General features: G+C 39.0%; 1 protein-coding gene across 50 annotated transcripts in view; it reads left to right on the top strand.

Annotated features, from left to right (window-relative positions):
- LOC107318346 (uncharacterized) overlaps positions 1–19,033 on the top strand; it is a 183,110-nt gene that overhangs the window by 150,919 nt on the left and 13,158 nt on the right. For 21 of the 50 annotated variants that reach the window (XR_014933382.1, XR_014933374.1, XR_014933380.1 and 18 more), the window contains 6 exons: positions 396–541; positions 4,262–4,430; positions 5,459–5,555; positions 9,739–9,806; positions 10,420–10,617; positions 16,895–17,055. Coding sequence is in view for 2 of the 50 variants with exons in the window: in XM_085513310.1 (XP_085369436.1) it covers positions 396–475 (80 nt within the window). In the remaining 48 variants the exon portion in view is untranslated. Of the gene's footprint in view, positions 1–395; positions 1,942–4,261; positions 4,431–5,458; positions 5,556–6,565; positions 6,654–6,932; positions 7,433–9,738; positions 9,807–10,419; positions 10,618–16,894; positions 17,056–19,033 lie in introns of those variants that run through there. The other 29 variants (XR_014933393.1, XR_014933370.1, XR_014933388.1 and 26 more) reach the window with 11 other exon arrangements.

Below are 19,033 nucleotides of genomic sequence, written 5' to 3'. Positions count from 1 at the left end.
AGACTCAGATGGATCTGTGTGGATGACAAAATGCTCAACAAAAGGTTTTTGTTTGGTTAGTTTTTTGGTTTTTCATTTAGGTAATTACTCATTTTAATGATGTGTAGTACCATGCAAAACTTTTCTCCCATATGTAATCTAAACATGGTCAGCTTGCTGGTAAAACCGTGCAGTTCTTCCCATGGTTTAGGAAATACTGTGGAGCAACTGAGGGACTCTTTTAATGTCTTGCTTGTTCTGCCTGCCTGTGTGAGGTGGCCAACATAACTCAGTCCTCTACCTTCCTCTGAAGGTTATTGTTCATTAAATTATATAAGTGCAAATTCTGTGATTTATATTGTATTTCATTATAATGTTATACAGACCTAAGGCTGCATTTCTACTTAATTCTCTAGGTGGCCCTCCAAAGCTTCCTTTTCATGAAGAACAAACTCAAGAAAGAGGGAATATTTTTCCGAGAGCTCTACAACAGTAACATTTGGACTAATAAATGAACTCTTTTATATGCACAGACGGTATTTGAATTTGGATATGAAAACAGGTATTCAATTCAGCTTGAATTGTACTGAAGTATTCACACTTCTTATGGAAGACTACAGAGGCCATTTAGTTGCTGGTTCTTTTTAAAAAGTTGAATCTGTTTCATGTATTTATTCCTAGCCTGTTGCCTCTCCATTAGTCTACTTGGGACATTCTTTCTGATATGTAGTATAATTTGTTGCTTGAAAGCTTGGACATGTGGGTTTTTTGTTCTCTTTTTGCTTTTTGTGAAACCAGCTCCAAAGAGGATCAGTAACATATCAATTTAGAGTGAGCCACATTGTGTTAAACGAGCATTTAACAGATTATGAAGCCAGTGCAGGTTCTCTGCAAAATCATGTTGCTCAGAAACCAGCGGGATTCACCAAATTAGTTCCTTTGTGGAAAACACTGTTCAGTCTTAAATTACAGCTAATGAAGAATCTGCCACAATCTTTGATAAAGATTAAAGATCTTTGATTAATATGAGAATATATACTACATTTCAGGTGTGGATTGGCTGACTGGAAGGCCATCCATATCTTGCTTTCATCTGAGGCTCCTTTCTAAAGAGCACGATGTTAACTGTCAAGCCCCTCTGGTTTTCTGTGTTCTGCTATCTCATCAGTGGAGTTTCTCAGCAGTTTGTTAAGTCAAACTGTACAGCAGTTCTTGTAAAACTTTCTTACAATGGAGGAAGCTTTACCTTGGATGGAGAAAGCAGATAATGAGGATAGATATGTAACAATAATCTGTGTTCTCTTTATGTAAAGGATTATAATGTGCTCTTACCACACAATAATTTAATTATTAGCTTTAATAAGTCCCAATACCATTCAACAGCTGCTGTTGGTCGCTTAAAACAAGGACGTTTTGGTGCTATTTTTGTCTGTTTACACAGACTGTTCCTTAATATAGGACCAAGTCATTATTAAGAAATAATGTTCTTTATTTTAGTATGCTGAGTTAACAAGGCTAAAAGATTTCGGAGTAACTCTTTGTACTTCTCTTTAGTTTAAGAGTTACAAAACATGCTCAGTATCCTCTTGATTCTTACTAAATCAGGGGTGCCCTTGGTCAAAGACACCAGGACCATCGGCTCTGTTGACCAGGTAGCACAAGTTCTAGGTTTTGTGTTCATACTAGCATTACCATTCACACACCACAATGAATCACAACTCTGCAAGGGATTTTTGTCATAGAAGAGAGAAAGTGACAATAATTGATGCTCACTTGTGATTTTTAATAATGTTTACGGTTGCAATTGGATAATGAGTATGTGAAGTAATAGTTACCTCTTGGTTCTCCTCAAGTCTTAAACCAATCTGCCTGGTTTGAAGCAAGTATTGCTTGCTCACCTGGAATTGCAATTCAAGCTGTGATCTTTCGGAAGCAATAAAGGTTTACTAGGTGTTTTTTCAAGCCTTTTGGAAGTCTTATTGTTGTTATTCAAAACTTCGTGGGTATTGGAAGCCATCCTAAACTCAGCAGAGATAGCTGTGACTGCAACCAACTGTGCTTTCAGCCAGAAAATGTCAGGAGCTGATTCTGATCTCTTGTCCTTTCTTTATGATAGCTCTGTAAATTGCAAAAAAAAACTTTGCTTGATGTACGTGTTCCCAAACTAGTCTGAAGTGAGTTGTTCTCAGCAGGATTTTTTCTGTAAGCCATGGTAGTTAAAATGTTCCTTTGGAGATGTGCTGGCCTAGGTCTGATCTCCAACTGTGAAGCTGGGGCAATTTCACTGAATTAGGTAAATCTTCTGCAAGGCAATTAGATATCATCATAGAAACTGATGGAGAAAAAAACATCCAGGCCCAGCAGCAGACATCTTTTGATTTCAACTGTAGATTTACCACAGAGCCAAACTATAATAGTAGTGTAAGCACAGCCTGAAGATTTTTCATACTAAAGGATGAGATTGGATGACAGCAGTTTATAAAACATACTGCCTTTTCTTATCTACATGTCTAAGTATACTTATGTGTGATTGGAGCAGCTAATCAAAGAGGAAGCTTTTCTCAAGCCATATTCCTTTCACCTGTGTATCTTGTTTACATTTTTCACAGTAACTTGATATTAGAATTGTAAATATGTTCTATAAAGGAAAAAAAAAAAAGATTTTGCATTGAGTATTATTGAAGAATGTTACCATTTTAGGTACATGATGAAACACACGTTATAAGTGGTTGATGCTGACTCTGTACCAGTATATCAGAAGCCCAAGAAGATCTGCTTGGGAAATACTTCAGCAGACTTATTTTTTTAAGTTAAGCTGAAAAATGCCAATTCATACTAAACTATTCACATGTAGCAGTTTTTTTTATTAATTCCTTCTTCAAAATACATCATAATTACTTAATGTTCTTACCCTGGGGAAAGAAGTTTACTTCAGTTCCATAGGACTGATTGTCCTGATTTGGATCTTAACATGATTTTCTGTTCCAAAACGTAGAATAAGGTACAGCCATATAAAGGTACAAATCAAAAATATGTATTTCAAAAATTTTAGAAGACCTTTGCTAGGTTACTTTTCATTTTGTTTTCTTGGTTTGCTATATAGAAGGTTGCTATATGTGAAGGTTTTCGCTTTTCACAAGGCAGGGAAAATGTTTACAGGATATCAGCTTCTGGAAGAAAAGCTAACACTAGTCATAATTAGCTGTTGGTTAAGTCAGTTTACTTGCTTGTGAAATCAAGAGTATATTTTGACTCTGTTCCTGTCCTCATATTAACACACTTAAGTTATTCTGTGCTTAATTGATTCTCTTAGACTGCGTGTACTTTTGGTAATGGAAAATCCACTAAATTAATATCCTAGCTGATTCATGTTACAGAAGGTGAACTTAATTACTACTAAAGTGACTTAACTCCCCTTATTTTGTTCGTCAGTGGAATCAGTGTCAGGCTGATAGCATCCTGAACACAGCGCTGTCACTTGTTGAACATGAAAGCAAAAATTTCAGTGAGAACGCTTTTTGTGACTAAATTTATGCCTGTCTTCCACTTGGTAAATGACTTTCTTGGCTCTGTTTCCCAGAGGACCTAAGTTAATTATGCTTTCTTGAAATGAGCGCTCTGTGTATTCCACTGTAACACGCTTGCATATGCAGATAACTCCTTTCAGAAAGACATTTAGATTATTTTGAACATGCTATTTGTGTGCCAGATGCCACTCTCTGCCATTCCAGATAACTCCAATTTGAGAAGAGTGGCAATGAGTTGAGTGCAACTCAGTGGGTCCAGCAGAATTTTATTCAATGAGAATTCATGAAACCAGAAGAACATGTTTTAAGTTAGACTTCAGTATTTATAACAGTATCCTCATAGGAAAACAATCAGAATTTTAAAAATTCCCTGCTTCTCCTGCCAAAAATTATTATTCCACTTTTATCCTTTTTATGTTGAAGAACCATAGCTATTAAAGTTTACCCAGATTTCTTGCCAACCATATTATTTTGATTGGCTGCAGATTTCTGTTTGTGCAAGTAATAACCATCATAGTATCAGAAGTTGCCAACAGGACAAACATGGAAATTATACCTTTATGTCCTTTCCAGAAGAGCAAAAGACAGAGTTTGGAGCCATCGTGGCTTCATGCTGTTGATCTAACAATGACAAAAAACGTCTCTGATAGAGTTTGCTTTTTTTATCATCAGAGCAGAATTCTGAAGAGTTCTTAAAAAGAACTGGTGGAACCAGAAACCTCCATCATCCCCATCCCTCTTTTTTTCTTTTGTAGTCAAGCTGGATACCTTCTCAAACCCTGGATCCTCAAGGACTTTTCCTGTGTGTTGACCCACAACTGACTGCTGCAGCCATGCCCAGCAATTATTTTGCAGGGCCAAAGCTCTAGATTCTAACACTATAAAGCAATTTTCAGTAGCAAGCAAGGACTCTCTGCTTTTAGAGTATGTATTGCTTGTTCTATTGCTATCAACAAGCACATGCATAACACTATTATGTCTATGGGTTTGTAGTCTTTTTCTAAGAATATGTGGAATATATCCCAAATCTGTACCATACTTTCTTTTGTACACATATCATAGTGAAAAGATGCTATTTTTCATGTTAAGATGTCATTAAATTTGCTCATTTTCTCCTTATTGATGGTCTTAGTGCAAAAGACTTGCATTGTAGATGAAAATTTATTAAACTAATTTACATTCAAAGCAAGCACTTGGAAATCACATCTGCTTTTAGTGGTTTGTATGGAATAAGTAATGACCTTATGTATAAATGGGTTTATATAAAGATCCCTGACCAGAGCAACTTGTCCTGTGAATGAGCCTGATAAATAGAGGTTTCTGGCACTTAGACTCCAGAGTAGAAGAAATATTCAAAACAGAGCATAAATCTTGTTGGAAGAAGCTGGTTATGAAGTGTAACATTTCTGGAAGACTTGGGCATTAAGCACTTTGAAGGCATTTGAAACCGCACACCTGCAGGCTTCCATCAGACTTCTTGGACACTTCCCAGAGCCTAATACTCACTGAACATATAGCCTTGTTCACCTTAAGGGTATTGTCTTCTCACATTGGCAGGAGCTAAAGGAACACATGGGCCTGTTTAATGCCAAATAATGCAGTAAGTGTGTGCTGGTTAATTGGAAGTAGCATGCTAAATTGAATTCAAAATGTGTAACAAAGGGGAGACAGTATATCATGCTGTTGGAGAAGAAGTGGGCAGATGTGGAGATCCTGGGAGAACAGCTTTACAGACTTGGACTTACATTTAAATTTCAGAGCAAACACTTCTTAAATTGAGCTTTACAATACTGCAGGATTTTGATGTATGCGATTTACTTCATTTTTCATACAGTTTTCAGCAAGGAGTAGAATAATTAGCTTCATTAGGTTTGTCATCTTTTTGACATGTGTTGTAAAGATAGTCCAGTAATTCTTGTAACGTGCTCCATATTTTTTATTTTTTTTATTAGAAGCAACACTTAAACCATTTAGTGAAGCTGTTGAAGTTATTGCAGTAACCCCTCAGTCCCAGTGGCTGCTGTTAAGAGCCGATCAAATGTAGACATGGTGAGTTAATGCGCTCAACCTGCGCAAAGCAAGTGTTGGTCTGTGTCGTAAGCTTTTAAAAAAGATATTGCTTGAAAAGTTCACATATCCTCTCAGTACATGTATGTCAATGGGGACAAGAATAATGTTGTGACTGCAATGATGGGAGCACTTCTCTGTGTCACAGTCCCTTCAGCATCTTCAAGCAGTGTTAAGCCCATCTGTAGCTAGTATTGTTATCTCTTATTTCAGTCCACTCTGAAAGTTCACAGAGTGATAGTGCAGTATTCTGTATATACAGTGAAGTATTCTGTATATACAGAGGGGAAAAATAACAATAAAAACCAAACTGTCCAAAACCTGGGAATGATTTAAAAATGACTTATAAGTTCTGTACGATAAGATACCGCTTTGTTGATTTCTTCAAGCATAGTAGTTAAAAAAAACACTGTTCAACTCTGTTGTTTTATATATGAATAAAGATGTCAGCAACTAGTCATTTAACTGTCCATGCCATTTGGCAGTATCCAGCTTCCTTCTCAGTAATAACCCAATAAATCTTTATCTTTTAGTAAGCTGATGACAGCAAAACATCTTGAGAAGCTGCATGTGGTGTAGATATTATAGTTAATTTTTAAAATGCTTCATGCCACCGTCTAATGGGTGTTTTCTCCGGTCCAGATGTAACATCTTGGCTTAAGGCATGTTCTCATGACTCCCTCTAGTGATTCCAAAGACCTAATGAGAATTTAATTAATTACTTTAAGGGCTGTGATTGCTTGATGCAAGAGATCCCAGCTAGTCCTGCTGCTGCCCAGAGGTAAAATTTCGATTAATTAATGAATTTAGCAAGCTATGACCTACCAGCATCGGTAGCAGAGCGTGGTCCATCTGAGCAAAGGATTCTCAAATGGAGCAGTGCTGGTCCTGCCTGAGGCCGCTCTGCTTGTCCTAAGCAGCAGAAGTCCATCTGTTCATATGGCCCCAGCACTTGCACAGACCTCTTAGCAGCAGAAATACAAAATTTGCAGGTTTCTGCATTGATGTTTTCTACATCTGCCTACAACTCCTTCAGAGTTCTTCCAGAAGCATGAAAGAAACCTGCTGTGAAACTTCAAGGTTTGTCTCATTCCTTTACTGCTCAGAAGATGTGGGGGCACCAGGGTTAAGTGAGTGCACGTTTCCTGCTCTAGTGGAGCCCCATTTGGGGTTGAAATACTGCACTGTTCACACTGATTCTGTCCCGTTGTTCCAGTTCTAATTAATAAGAAGCTGCCCTGTCATTTCTTTGTTATTTTGTCAGTCTTGGTGTGCTATAAATTACTTACAAAGTGACTTAATGAAAATGCTCTGGTTTTTGCAGCTGGCGGGTTTTTTTTTTGTTTTTTGTTTTTTCAGCCAGGAATCCAGTTTTGAATGATTTATATGTCTTGTAAGATGTGCAGTGAGATTCCTTTCTGTATGTCGTCAACAAAGAATAAGATCAGTACGAGCAGAGGCTGCAGGGGCAATTCCTGCCTGTCGGTTTGGCTTTTTTTACTTTTCTATTTGACATTTATGTTGTGGTAGCCAGTGTGGATCTTGGCCTTGCTCTACTAGGCACATGAGAAATCTGCTCTTAATTATTACTTTAACCTTAAGGGTATGTATGAAGTACAGAACAGCAAGCATTAAAGCATCATGTTATATATGGGATGTACTCCTGGGTAATGAGGAGTGGGATGGCTGCAGGGTCAGCCTCATAATGAAGGCTGTGGTCAGGGTGCTGCCCTACTTGAACCTTTTGCTGTGCCCTATTCTACTCTCTTTCCCCCTCTGAGAGCAAGAAGTTTGACCAGACACCTTCAAGAGCTATTAGAACTGTTCACAGACACATTTAACATGTTAAACTTTTACAAGAACTAGTGAATTTGATCAGAAAATAGTTATTTTTGGCTGCCAATGTGGCAAAACCACTTAAAATGCAAACTCAAGAATGTGTTGAAAGGAGACATTTTGCCAGCACCACTATTGTTGTAGCAAAGTCTCCCCTCAGATCCAGTGGGACTCTTTTCTCCACCATATATTATTCCAAAAGTCAAGGTGGAAGTCAAGAGCCTGGAAAATCTTAATGTCATTGAAAAGGGTGTTGGCAGGGTTGTTTTGGTTTGGTTTCTTGTTGCAAAGCTTTTCTTCTGTGGAGTGGCACCTGGCTTTTTTCTTCCTTTGGACATTAATTTCTTCCCTTTGCACATTAGTTTGATAGTCTTGCACCTTTAGTTCATAAAGTTCCACCTACAAGGTATAATGGAGACACGTGATTTGTGGGCAGCACATTACAGAATCACAGAATGGCCCGAGTTGGAAGGGACCTCAAGGATCAGGAATCTCTAAGCCCCCTGCCACTGACAGAGCCACCAACCTCCACATTTAATACCAGACCAGGCTGCCCAGGGCCCCATCCAACCTGGCCTTGAACACCTCCAGGGTGTTCATTAGGCAGTGCTTCCAGCATTCTGAAGTCAGTTTTTCACTAAGAAAAAAAGAGAGAAAAAAAAAAAAGGTATGTTATAATGATGAATTTGAGGTGAATTTCCTGTTAGTTCTGATTCCTAACTCAATAATAATAATAATAATAATAGTAATAATAATAATAATAATAATAATAATAATAATAATAATAATAATAATAATAATAATAATAATAATAATAATAATAATAATCCTTCTTATTTTTTTAATAATTCTTCAGTGTAAATCCTAAAACTTCTGCTAACAAGGGAGATGCTCCAGAGATGCAGAGTTGGTTCCCCCAGAGTATGCAGCAGGTCTATAAAAGTTTGGGAAAGAATGATTTCACCAAACCATAGCAGCAGGAAAAGTTCATTTAGTGTATGTCTTGGTGAGTGCTTGTGCAAGCAGAGAACAGTCACTGAACATTCCAGGCACTGAAAAAGGGGCCAATCCACAGTGCATGTTATCTTGAATACATAAATGGTGCTTTAGAGCACTGAGCTAAGGCAATCACGTGATAAGCGCGTGCCAAGTCATGTGAGATGTAAAATACATAACAGCTGATAAAGGCATGTTTTATTTTGAGTGGGCATAAAGGAGGATGTTGAAAACTGGGTTTCTTCCTGACTGCACTGCCAGGAATACAAAGCACCACACAGGAGACTTTGAAGGTCCCTCTGGGAAAAATGCCATTACCAACTGAACTATGGTGTGTTGTCCAAGTTGCCCTGAAGGAATCTCTGCCAGAAACACCTGTTAACAATAAGGACTTGTTAACATTTCACAATTATTTTCCCAAGTATGTTATTGCTACACCAGTTCCCAACACCAGAAAATTTGGCAAACATTAAATGCACACGGTACTTCTGTAAACCTCTGGTCTGTCTGCATCTGCAGAGACCAAGATAAAGCTGTACCTTCAAGTCTGGTGAGGACTCAGAAGAGCTTATCTCGCATTTGGTGGGGAGGGATTGATGAAGTTTGTTGAGCTTACATTTGAGATCCTCTGGGAACTTGTGTTAGGGAAGAGGCGTTTGTCCAGATACGAAAGATGATCTACTCCAGGTCCTCCTTACCATAGCATTATCTATCATAGACAGTTTATTTACCTGTCCATTGGATTCTCACTTTGTAACTATCCATTTTCAGTTCCAAAGTGGGCCCACTTCATTATAGGTGATAAATGGCTGACTTCTGCTTTTCATGCCATTCCCCTGATATTGCGTAGCATCTCTTCTCTACTCTATATGCAGAAAGAACAAAGAGTTCTGATTCCTTAACTCCAAAAAACCGTAAGTTCATGCCACCTGTATATCCACGATTTATCAGAGACATGAGCTTCTTCCTTCAACATGCGTTTACGGAGATCTTTATATGTATGGTCAATTTCTGCCCATGAAAATCAAAGCTGTTGGTCTTTAAAACCAGTACTAAGAGCCTGTCTTCATTCTTGGGTCTGTAGGTATATTAAAAATGTCATGATGCACATTCTCAGTGGAGTTTTTGATGTAAGTAGATGCTTAAATCTCATCTATTGCATGAAGTTTATGTGCTGCTGTTTAACAGTGTACATTTCCAATTAGTGACTAGATACTAAATGACATGGGTCCCATGGAACAGTTTGTATTGATGATACATCTCTTGTAGATTCTCATTTGCTGACTTATTCACAGACTGTGACAGATTGATTCATTTTGCTTGGGTTTTCCAGGGGAATAGGTGAATTCAAACCTGCTGAGATACAAGAGGGAGGTAGATTTGGCTTCTCCTACACCTTGGGTAAGTGATCTTGTCATCAAGTGAGCTGATGAAAGAAAATGATTATCCACAGCCCCCCTCCCACCAGCTTATGAACGTAGCTTTCATGTTTGTTTATTTTTATCTGAAATGAGCATATTGGCTATTTGCACAACTTTTCAGGCTTTAAAAATATCTGAGTATCTCAGTAGGTGGCACCCTTTCTTTTCCTTTATTTTCCACCAAAAGTCAAAAAGAAGTCGGAGCTGAAGCCGATGAATATGTGAAAGGAGTTCAGTAAAAATGTAAATGCATATTTGTCTCCTTAATTGAATATATTATATTGTGAAATCATTACTGTCAGGGCACACTTTGGTTTATACGAACACTTAAGTAAGGAAAATATATAAACCTAGATTGACTTGAACAATTTGAAAGTGATAGCAGACATCTGTGTTCAATAACATTACTTTGGTAAGCGGTGTTTAATATTTCATGTCAAAGTGAGGAGAGTAATAGAACGGGGTATTTTCTGAATTCTTGATTGCTGAAGTTTATGGTATGGCATAATATATAATCTGTCCTTTGTCAAGTTCACCAGAAAGAGCCCTACTGCAGCTGAAGATGTAACGTGCTCTAATATATATGTTTCTAGACCTCTCTCTGCTTGAGGAATTAATCTTGGAAGGTGCTGAGAGCTCTGAAGGGCCAGTGAAGTCAGTAGGATTTGAAGTTTCTCACAGCTCGATGGACAGGGTTCCCTACAGGGGATAATTACCCTGCTCCAACCCGGCCAGGAAGGCCTTTAAGCACTGCTTAACTTCTAGGATGTGAGGAGTCCTCTTAAATAGGGGTGAGTAACTCTTCTGAGGGCCCAGCCCCTGCCTCTGTCCTATTAACTGCTGGGAAGGAGAAAACACGAGCTGCTCTCTGGCCTGGGGAACTGCAAATCTGAATGCAAAAAGGTGAAAAAGAGGGACAAAGTTCCTTGCCCAGTGCAGAACTGCCACCAAAGGTGAGCCTAAATCACCCCAAAACGAACCAGTGCCATATAATCTGAACTTTGACTGGTGAAGGAGGTAGTTGTGTATGTCCCTTTTGCTGCACACAAGGGACGTGCACAAATACATTGCTGGCTCAGAGACCCTATTTGCCTTCAGAAAGTTCAAAGTAAGTGAAACTTTTCTAACTATCTTCCAAGTCTATTTTTAATGAACAATTCCATTGATGTTTTTGGATGGGTTCACACAGAGTCATTCATCTACAAACAAATTTTTCTTCTGTATTTTCTCCCCAACCTCATTCTTTTGTATTTCATTTTTTACGTGAAATTCAATATTAGAAGTGGCCAAAAGAAACACTCTCCCGAGCCTTATGCTAAATGTCTGTCTGGACATTTTCATTTTAACTGCAGCTTAGGGAAAAAAAAATAAAAAAATAATTTAAAAAAAATGTCAACATAGTGTTGGCATCACTTCTAAATTGAAACTGTCCTTCCCCCATAATGAAATACATTATAAATGTTTGCTTAAAAGACACGTGTTTATTCACCTTGCCTCTGAGAGGATACTGTGTGCATATGTTGTCACAAAACTGTATTGAAGAGTGAGAGAGATTTCCCTAGTAAATGGCTTTTTCTTGACATCCTCTTAAGCATCTTAGTGCAGCTCTGCTGCAGCCTGTCTGAGGACGAACAGTTACACTGAGGAGAAAGGAGTTTTAAAGTTGCAGATCGTTACATGCAGTGAGCAAATAAGTGGTGTTTTTGCTTTGTAATAGTTGAGAGAAAAAAACAAGAAAGCCTTAAAAAAGATACATTATGCATAACAGTTACACATAATGAATGTTGTTTCTGACATGCCGTGCAATTCCTTACAAGGCAGATGATCTTTGTAATCATTATTCCATAACATTCTTTTTTTCTTACTGATTTCTTGAGTGGTGTTTTTTGACGTGACCATTCAGTGCTCCTGGGTTTGATATTCTGATGTTGCTTGGTACCGAATTGTGCCACTTACCACCTGGTGCTTTCATCCCATGACTACCAGTACGCAACTTTGTATGTGCAAAAATGACTTCCAGTAATTTTTTTTTGTGTGAGACCATGAAATTTCCATGAATTTGGGTCACTTGGATGTTTGTGGAAAGAAAATGCAAAACAGGAGGGATTGTAGCATAAAGAAATTTATCAGGCTGCTTGTATGGCTAGAGGCAGGACTTCCCAGCTTTGTTCAACCAACTAGCTCTCCTGTCCAATTAAATGTGCGCTTGGCAGTCATCAGACTGAAAGACTCAATTTGCCATAGAAGCTGGAGATGGAAAACACCTGCTCAGATCATCCTCTATCCAGTGTAGAGCCATTTCCCTACAGAACATAGGTCGTCTGTAAATTCTGCAACTGACATACTATATACAACCTCAACTGGCAACATCCTGTCCAGTGCTACACTTCATAAATCAGGCTTAGGCCCAGTAAATCGGCAAGGAAGAACAGTTAGCAAAAGCATATCTCCCTTCCCAACGGCTTTCTTATGTTTCAAGGAATCAGTGGCATGTCAGAAATGATAATCTTACTCAAACACTAAATAGCATCTTGATAGCACTGTGTCTTGCCAAGTGAGAGCATAAGCAAACACTCAGGTCTTCACTGGGGACTTGAGCAATTGCCCTCCATAGCCAACATTCCTCCCAGCTGTTTAGGCGCCTGTCATAGGGTCGTTGCTGTTGTTATCAATAGCTGATATTGTTATTGCTGCAGTACTGTGTCATATTCTCATTCCTGGGTGGGAGGATGAGTTAAACGACAAGTCTGTACATATTTGTCTCAATGGCAGCCTCTGGTTCTCCATGTTTCTGTGGAAACCTGGCCCTGGTTTAGCTGAACTGGCTTTAAATTCTGGCCCTGCTGTGGGTGCTGAGCACTTAGGGAAGGAAAAATATCTGGTTCTGAGCTCCACTTGAAAATCTGGTCCCAGATGTAGGGGTGTTTGTTTACTTTTACATTTAAGAGATGTAGAAAACTGCACCAAGATGCAAAATAGCACAACAAAAATAGTCTTTGCAAATGCTAATCTACACCGACTGGCGTTAAGTGGATGTGTATCCTTGTCATAAAGTTCTGGGTAAGTTTAACTTATAAGAGGCCAAAAAGGAAAGATCAAAAAAAGTCTGCATCAGCCAAGATCATTAGTTTAGACTGCACATTGAGCCAAAAAAATACAAATTGCACAATTTCATCACATGTACCCATTACTTAACCCATTCTGGAGTGGTTAAAACTCAACAGAAGTTGATGACTCCAGCAGATAGAGGTAGACTTCATATTGGGTTGTAGCAGCTACTCCTCGCTATGGACCTTTGGCCCATTGGTCTCAGTGTAGGTAATGGAGAAAATGTAAAGTTGTTACTTCCTTACTTGGTGCAGCAAGGAGTGTTTTGAGCAGAAACCCTCTGCTTCTATTTGGAAAGAGCACGCTCTTCCCTCCATTAGATATAGATCAGAAGCAATTCTCATTAACAGCTGTTGCTTCTCATTCTGAAAAAGGCCAGAGCACTACATTATTGTGCGAGTCTTGCTGGGTCTTGGGATTAGGTTTTTGAAAGTGCACTTGAGATACCTGTAACAGATGGTGACATTTTCAAATATCCGCCATGCTGGAGAGTCTGGACTGTAATGTAGGCAACTGCTACACTGCAGTGACACTGGGGAAATAGCTGAAGTCTGGTTTACAGAGCAAAGATTAAGTAATATTGTCCAAAGTTAAATAAGGTTATCACAGTGGGTCTGGGAAAACTTTGGCCATGCAGTTCTCTACAGGAAAGACTTTGAGGTACTGTTAATTAAATGACTGCTGTGTTTTTACCTGCCATAAAATGCTCTAACTCTTGTAAAAGCTTTTTAGCTTGACAAAATATCAGGCAGAAATCCTGCCCACTATGCCTGTTTTTAAGCCAGTGCCTTGTGTAGCTGTTGCAGGCAGCCACAGCTCTGGTGCTAGCCCTGTAACCCAACCTGCATCTGGCTGGACAGGTCCCCAAAATGCTTCCACTGCCCTGGCTCAGCCCCACATTTGGGCATGAGTGAGACAGTGGCACCAACCTCCTGCCTGATGACTTCAGCTGGGCAAAATGGAGAGGGTATGAAAATGTTCAGATTGCCACGAGTGAGAAGCAACACAACATCCGTATTGCCTCTCTTGTTCTTGGCATTGCAACAATGCATAGTTTTCTGTTGTCTCTGGAACCACTCAGGCATATAATGAATGGAGTACCAGTGATTGGAAAAGTTCCTTTTAAGCGGATGTTTCCATTACTTTGTTTTCCTCCATAAGGCTTGTAATGGTTTTTTCAAGTGTCAGCAGTAGGGCTGAAGCATCTCTTGATCTTGCAGATCTCATGTCCATGTGGGCCATTCCAGACACTACATGGAATTTTCAACACAATATTCACTTGTTCTCCAAGCTCTCAATGTTTTTATTATTTCATTTCACGGGTACTAAGAAGGAAAGGCTTCCAAGGTCTGCATTTTTTTAAGAGATTGCAGACAGTGATTCTGTTCTCGAACACGAAAAGTAAAGCTGATCTTCAGAAAAGATGAGGTCATCTTCTTCAACTCCAAGCAGAGTTACGGGAGTTTGATATCTCTAAAGAGCTGGGGGAAAAATGTTGGCTACTCTTTAAAATATCAACTGAATCTTTAGAGTTTCTTCAGTCCATGATTTACCCAAATCACAAGCATGCTGCTAATTTAAGTAGTGCCGTAGTCAACATACCTAAAATAAGCAAGAACTGGGATTACAACTCTATAATGAATGCATCAGAGCAGATATTTTGTCTTGAATTTTCCACACCCAAAGACCTAAATTCCAGGCTATTAGCAATATAGAAACAGTTGTCAAGCATCTATCTTATTCAGTTAGAGAGTGGGGGTAGACAGACAGGGAGGGAGGAGGAAGAGAGGAAGGGAGAGAAAAAAACTTGAAGATCTTGGCTTCATCTCAGTATGGAAACCTTTTCCCATTTTGATTTAGCTGAAAATAGAGCCAAGACTAGCAGCCAATGACTTAGTAATGTAGGAACCCTACTCAGCAAACTGTCGAATCCTATACTTAAGTGTATGTAAGTACATGATTTACACTCAATCTTGCTTGTTTTGCTAAATTAGGATGGATTTAGTTGGAAACTTGAAGATTCTGTAGAAGCAAGCCTCTATTTCTGATGTTTTAGTCTTTAATTAGGCGGAACACTTACCAGCCAATAGACAGTCAGGTAAATACTGAAAGAGGAGACCACTTCTCCCCACCTTGCAATGATAAAATGTTGAATTTAGAGCCCAGTATCTGCGTACACAGTTTTTTTTGTCTGTGAGACGTGATGCAGATTGGATCACAGTAGTTCAGTCTCTGAAAATCTCACTTAAAATAGAGCAATTGTGCTTAGAAGGTGGCTCTGAAAAATCTCCAAAAGTCACACCTGCACTCAACAGCAAACACAGGTGCTCAGTGGGAGGATGTTCATGACCCCTCATGTTGAACCTGCTTTTCTTCATCAGAAGTCTGTTGGGCAAAATGAATTAGAAGCCCAGAAAAGGGACTGGAAATTTGGATGTTTCTACCGTGAAGAAGAACATACAAAAAGAATAACCTCAATATGATTTTCTTTTGTATCAGTACAGTAGAGGAGTCCTGCACTCTTGTTCTTCTAGACATGCTTGATGGATTTTCATGAGCTCACAGAAATGTGAAGTTGGCTGGGACTTTTTGAGGTCACGTAGTCAAGCTGCTGTGTTGATGCCAAGACCATCCCTGACATGTGTTTGCCTTCACTGTTATTGAAAACCTCTTCTCAAGGGACTCACTAACTCCACTCTTTTCATTAAGTGCTTCATGACCTTTGCAGTTAGGAAGCTTTCCCTAACATCCAAACCACAGCACCTCTGCTGAAAATGCAACTGATTTCTCTCCCCAAGAGATGCAGAGAGGATCGTTGCTCTTTTCACGACCGCACTATTTTGTGCTGGGAGACAGCTACCATGTCTCCCATGTAAAAATATATATATATAAAAATATAGGCATCTTTTTAACTCTCTTTGGACTTACTAAGCTTGATAGCTCAGTCTTGGTATTCTCCAAGTCCTTCCCAGATCCCCCCAGGTCTAACATTGGGTGCTGCAGGACCGACAAGTCCTAGTGGCCGTGTGAGGTAACCAGGTATCTGGTAGTAGTGCCTATGCTGATACAACAGCATCATTGTTCTTAAAAGAAAAATCCTGGCATCCAGGCATGACTCTCCCCCACAGAATCATAGAAGTGATTTAATATTTTAAACTGTGAAACGCCTTATAACAGTTTCTGCGGGGTGCAAGGGCACTTACAAGATAGTGCTGTATTAGTCACTACCATGGGCCACCTTCTGAATATTATAAACCTTAATTTACTTTTTTTTATAATCTGAATGGACTTTTTAAGTATATCTAGGGGAATTGGTGTGAGGAGAACCATTGCTTAATTCAACCGTTGCATCCTTAAAGCCAGATTGGAAGCATGGAAACCATATGTGAGCTTTTAGCTAATAAAATAAAATGCCAAAATGTGCCGGCTAAAGCTATTGCACCCAAAATATAATTGCACATATGCTCATTTACTCACTTACTTATAATCAAAACATTTAAAAAAAAATTGATACTCAGACTAGGTGTAACTGTTGGACTAAGTTATTTTACAAAATTATTTTACATGGAAAGAATGTGCATGGGGTTTTCTAATGGTGATATGAAAAGCAAAGTGCATAAATACAACCACACACAGCACCAATTGATAATGTTTCACCTGAGCACAGAAAAAGTCCTTAAAATCCTTTACAGGCCAAATTTATTTTCATTTTACTGTAAAGTAATCTTACTTTTAAATGTCTCTAGACTACTTATTAATAGTAAATATAGGGGATTTTTTTTGTGCTGAACGTCAGTTTTCTTAGCTGTAGGTTCAATTTTCCTTTATTATGAGTCTCAAAGAGATATTTAGCACTGCCAGAGGTGCCAGAACTGAAATCATCTCTTTACTTAAACACTTCATCCCTCATGTCCTTCCTGTCTCTATAACATTACTTCTAGCTGTTTTTATTCTCTTCAGTCTGAGTATTACTGTCCCAGAAGTGACTGGAAAGTTCACAAAGGCCTTGGGAAAGAGCTGATTCAAAATAACTCTGTCACCTCTGGAAACAGCAAAATTCAAGCCATGGGCACTGACTGCAGCTCTGCTGGATGCCATCAGAGGGTCGGTAGAGCTCAGAGGTAAGTTGGTGTTCCTGAACATGGGACTGGCACAAAAATAAGAAAAGAAATTGCAGGGGGACTGTAAGAAAAGAAGGCACTGGACAGCTATGAAAGTCAGTCTCCTATTTTTTGTATCAGCATACCTGACTTCTTATGAGATGCAAAACACAGGAGTTGACAACGCTGAGTTGTGTGCATTTTAAAGCTGTTTGCTAACTAGTAGTTGTACCTACAGCAGTGGCTTGGGCCATGAGGGTGTGATAACTTTTAATCACTGCTCAATCTTGGTCATACCCCAGCTTTTCATTCAGAGGTCAAGAGCTGGGAGATTCCTTTTCACTTAATTGATATTGGCATGATATTGGCTGCATGAATTCAAGGAATTGTAGTTTGTAATCTGGGCAGCTAAGGTATTTTTTCGCAGTGCATGGCTCCTCTGGAGATGTTTGCTAAAAGTCAGCAGCGTAGCATTAGGCTGCCATCCAGGGATTGAGGGAAGAACATTTATCACATCAGTCATGAACACTGAAGTATAGTGCAAGGCTGTACTGCTGTTGGGGCCATAATAAATCCAGTTTTGCTCTGGATTAGCTGTCAAGAGTGGGAAGCAAGAGGGGTAGCATTGCTCTCTCTGACCGATAGGCTACACTAAAACCTGCCTGAGCGTAAAGCCCAACCTAATGTGCAACAAAATGCCATTGCCCAGCTGGAAATAATGGTAGCTGCTCTTTCATTCTGAAGGCACTGACCTTTCTGGCATTGCCCAAGTGTGTCACTGCTGACAGCCTGGCTTCACGTTGGGCAACTGCTAGAGCCTCTCCAGAGCGTTCTTGCCAAAGCCAATGCGAATTTCTCTGAAATTAGCCAAAATGTCTGAAAAACAGAAACAAAAAAAAGTGTGAAATGCATGAAGAATTAGATTTTGCACACTACCACAAGTGCTTCATATTTATTTTTTAGAAACATGAGGGAATTGTCTAAAAGTTACAGCAAGACTTCTAGAAAGTTGAGAGAAAAATTAATTTATGGGGAAGCAATTGGTTGGGAACACAGGTTAAGTGCCTAGCTTTGCCACTGGCTTCTTTTGCAACCATGGCCAACAGCCATATTTCTTTCTTTCTCCAACCTTCATGGCTCTCCTGCCCCCCTACGCCATCTGTAAAGTAGCTCCCATCTGCAAAGTATTTCCATTGTTTGTCTTGAGAGCTTGATGGCATTTGACTATGTGCAGCACATTGCACAATGGCCTCTGGATACAACTTTATAAACAACAAATATAAATAGAAGACTTCTAGGGAGACTAATGAAAAGCTTGAGGAATAATCTGTTTAAAGTGCATTTGAAAGTGAAAAGCTGATGTGCAGATGCATTACTAGGATATCTTTAAGGCAGGCCAGCCAAGAAATAGGACTTTGTTTATTTTCCTATGTGATAAGTTAGATAGGAAAAATGTTTTTATAATTTTTTTTCTTTTTTTTTTAACAAAAATTAAAAAATCAGATGGAGCAGCCAAAGGAATGAGTGAAGTCAGATCAAAGATGACAAATTGAGTCTGATGAGATGAAGAGCTTACCTATTTCAAATGCCCAACTTAAAAAGCGTCATTTATAGAAAATGATTTCTTTTAAAAAAGTGAGGAAGAAAAGGAAGAAAAAAGAGAGAGAGAGAGAAATGAAAAGAAAAACATGCCATGGCCAATAAGTTGTGAAAAACTGTGGAGACTGGCACTTTCAAATGCTTGGCAGGTTATTAAGCCAATTTTTATTTAGTCCACTATAACTGTTGGAGGGTCTGTGATTCCCAACTGTTTCACATCAGAGAATGAAAACAACTATAGCCCAGCCAAGACCACATTGGTGACTGCCAGCCCCTTTAAGTGCCAAACATGAAAGCAACAAGTCCAGATGCTTTGATCCCAGCATTTTTGGATTTAGCCCAGAATGTTTTTAACTCATGTTAGGACAACATACATTATAACTGGAAATCAATCAATAGC

The sequence above is a fragment of the Coturnix japonica genome, chromosome 12 (assembly GCF_054131305.1).
Source record: "Coturnix japonica strain WE chromosome 12, WE-NBRP24, whole genome shotgun sequence".
Taxonomy (NCBI): domain Eukaryota; kingdom Metazoa; phylum Chordata; class Aves; order Galliformes; family Phasianidae; genus Coturnix; species Coturnix japonica.
This window is presented reverse-complemented; position numbering and strand designations above follow the sequence as displayed.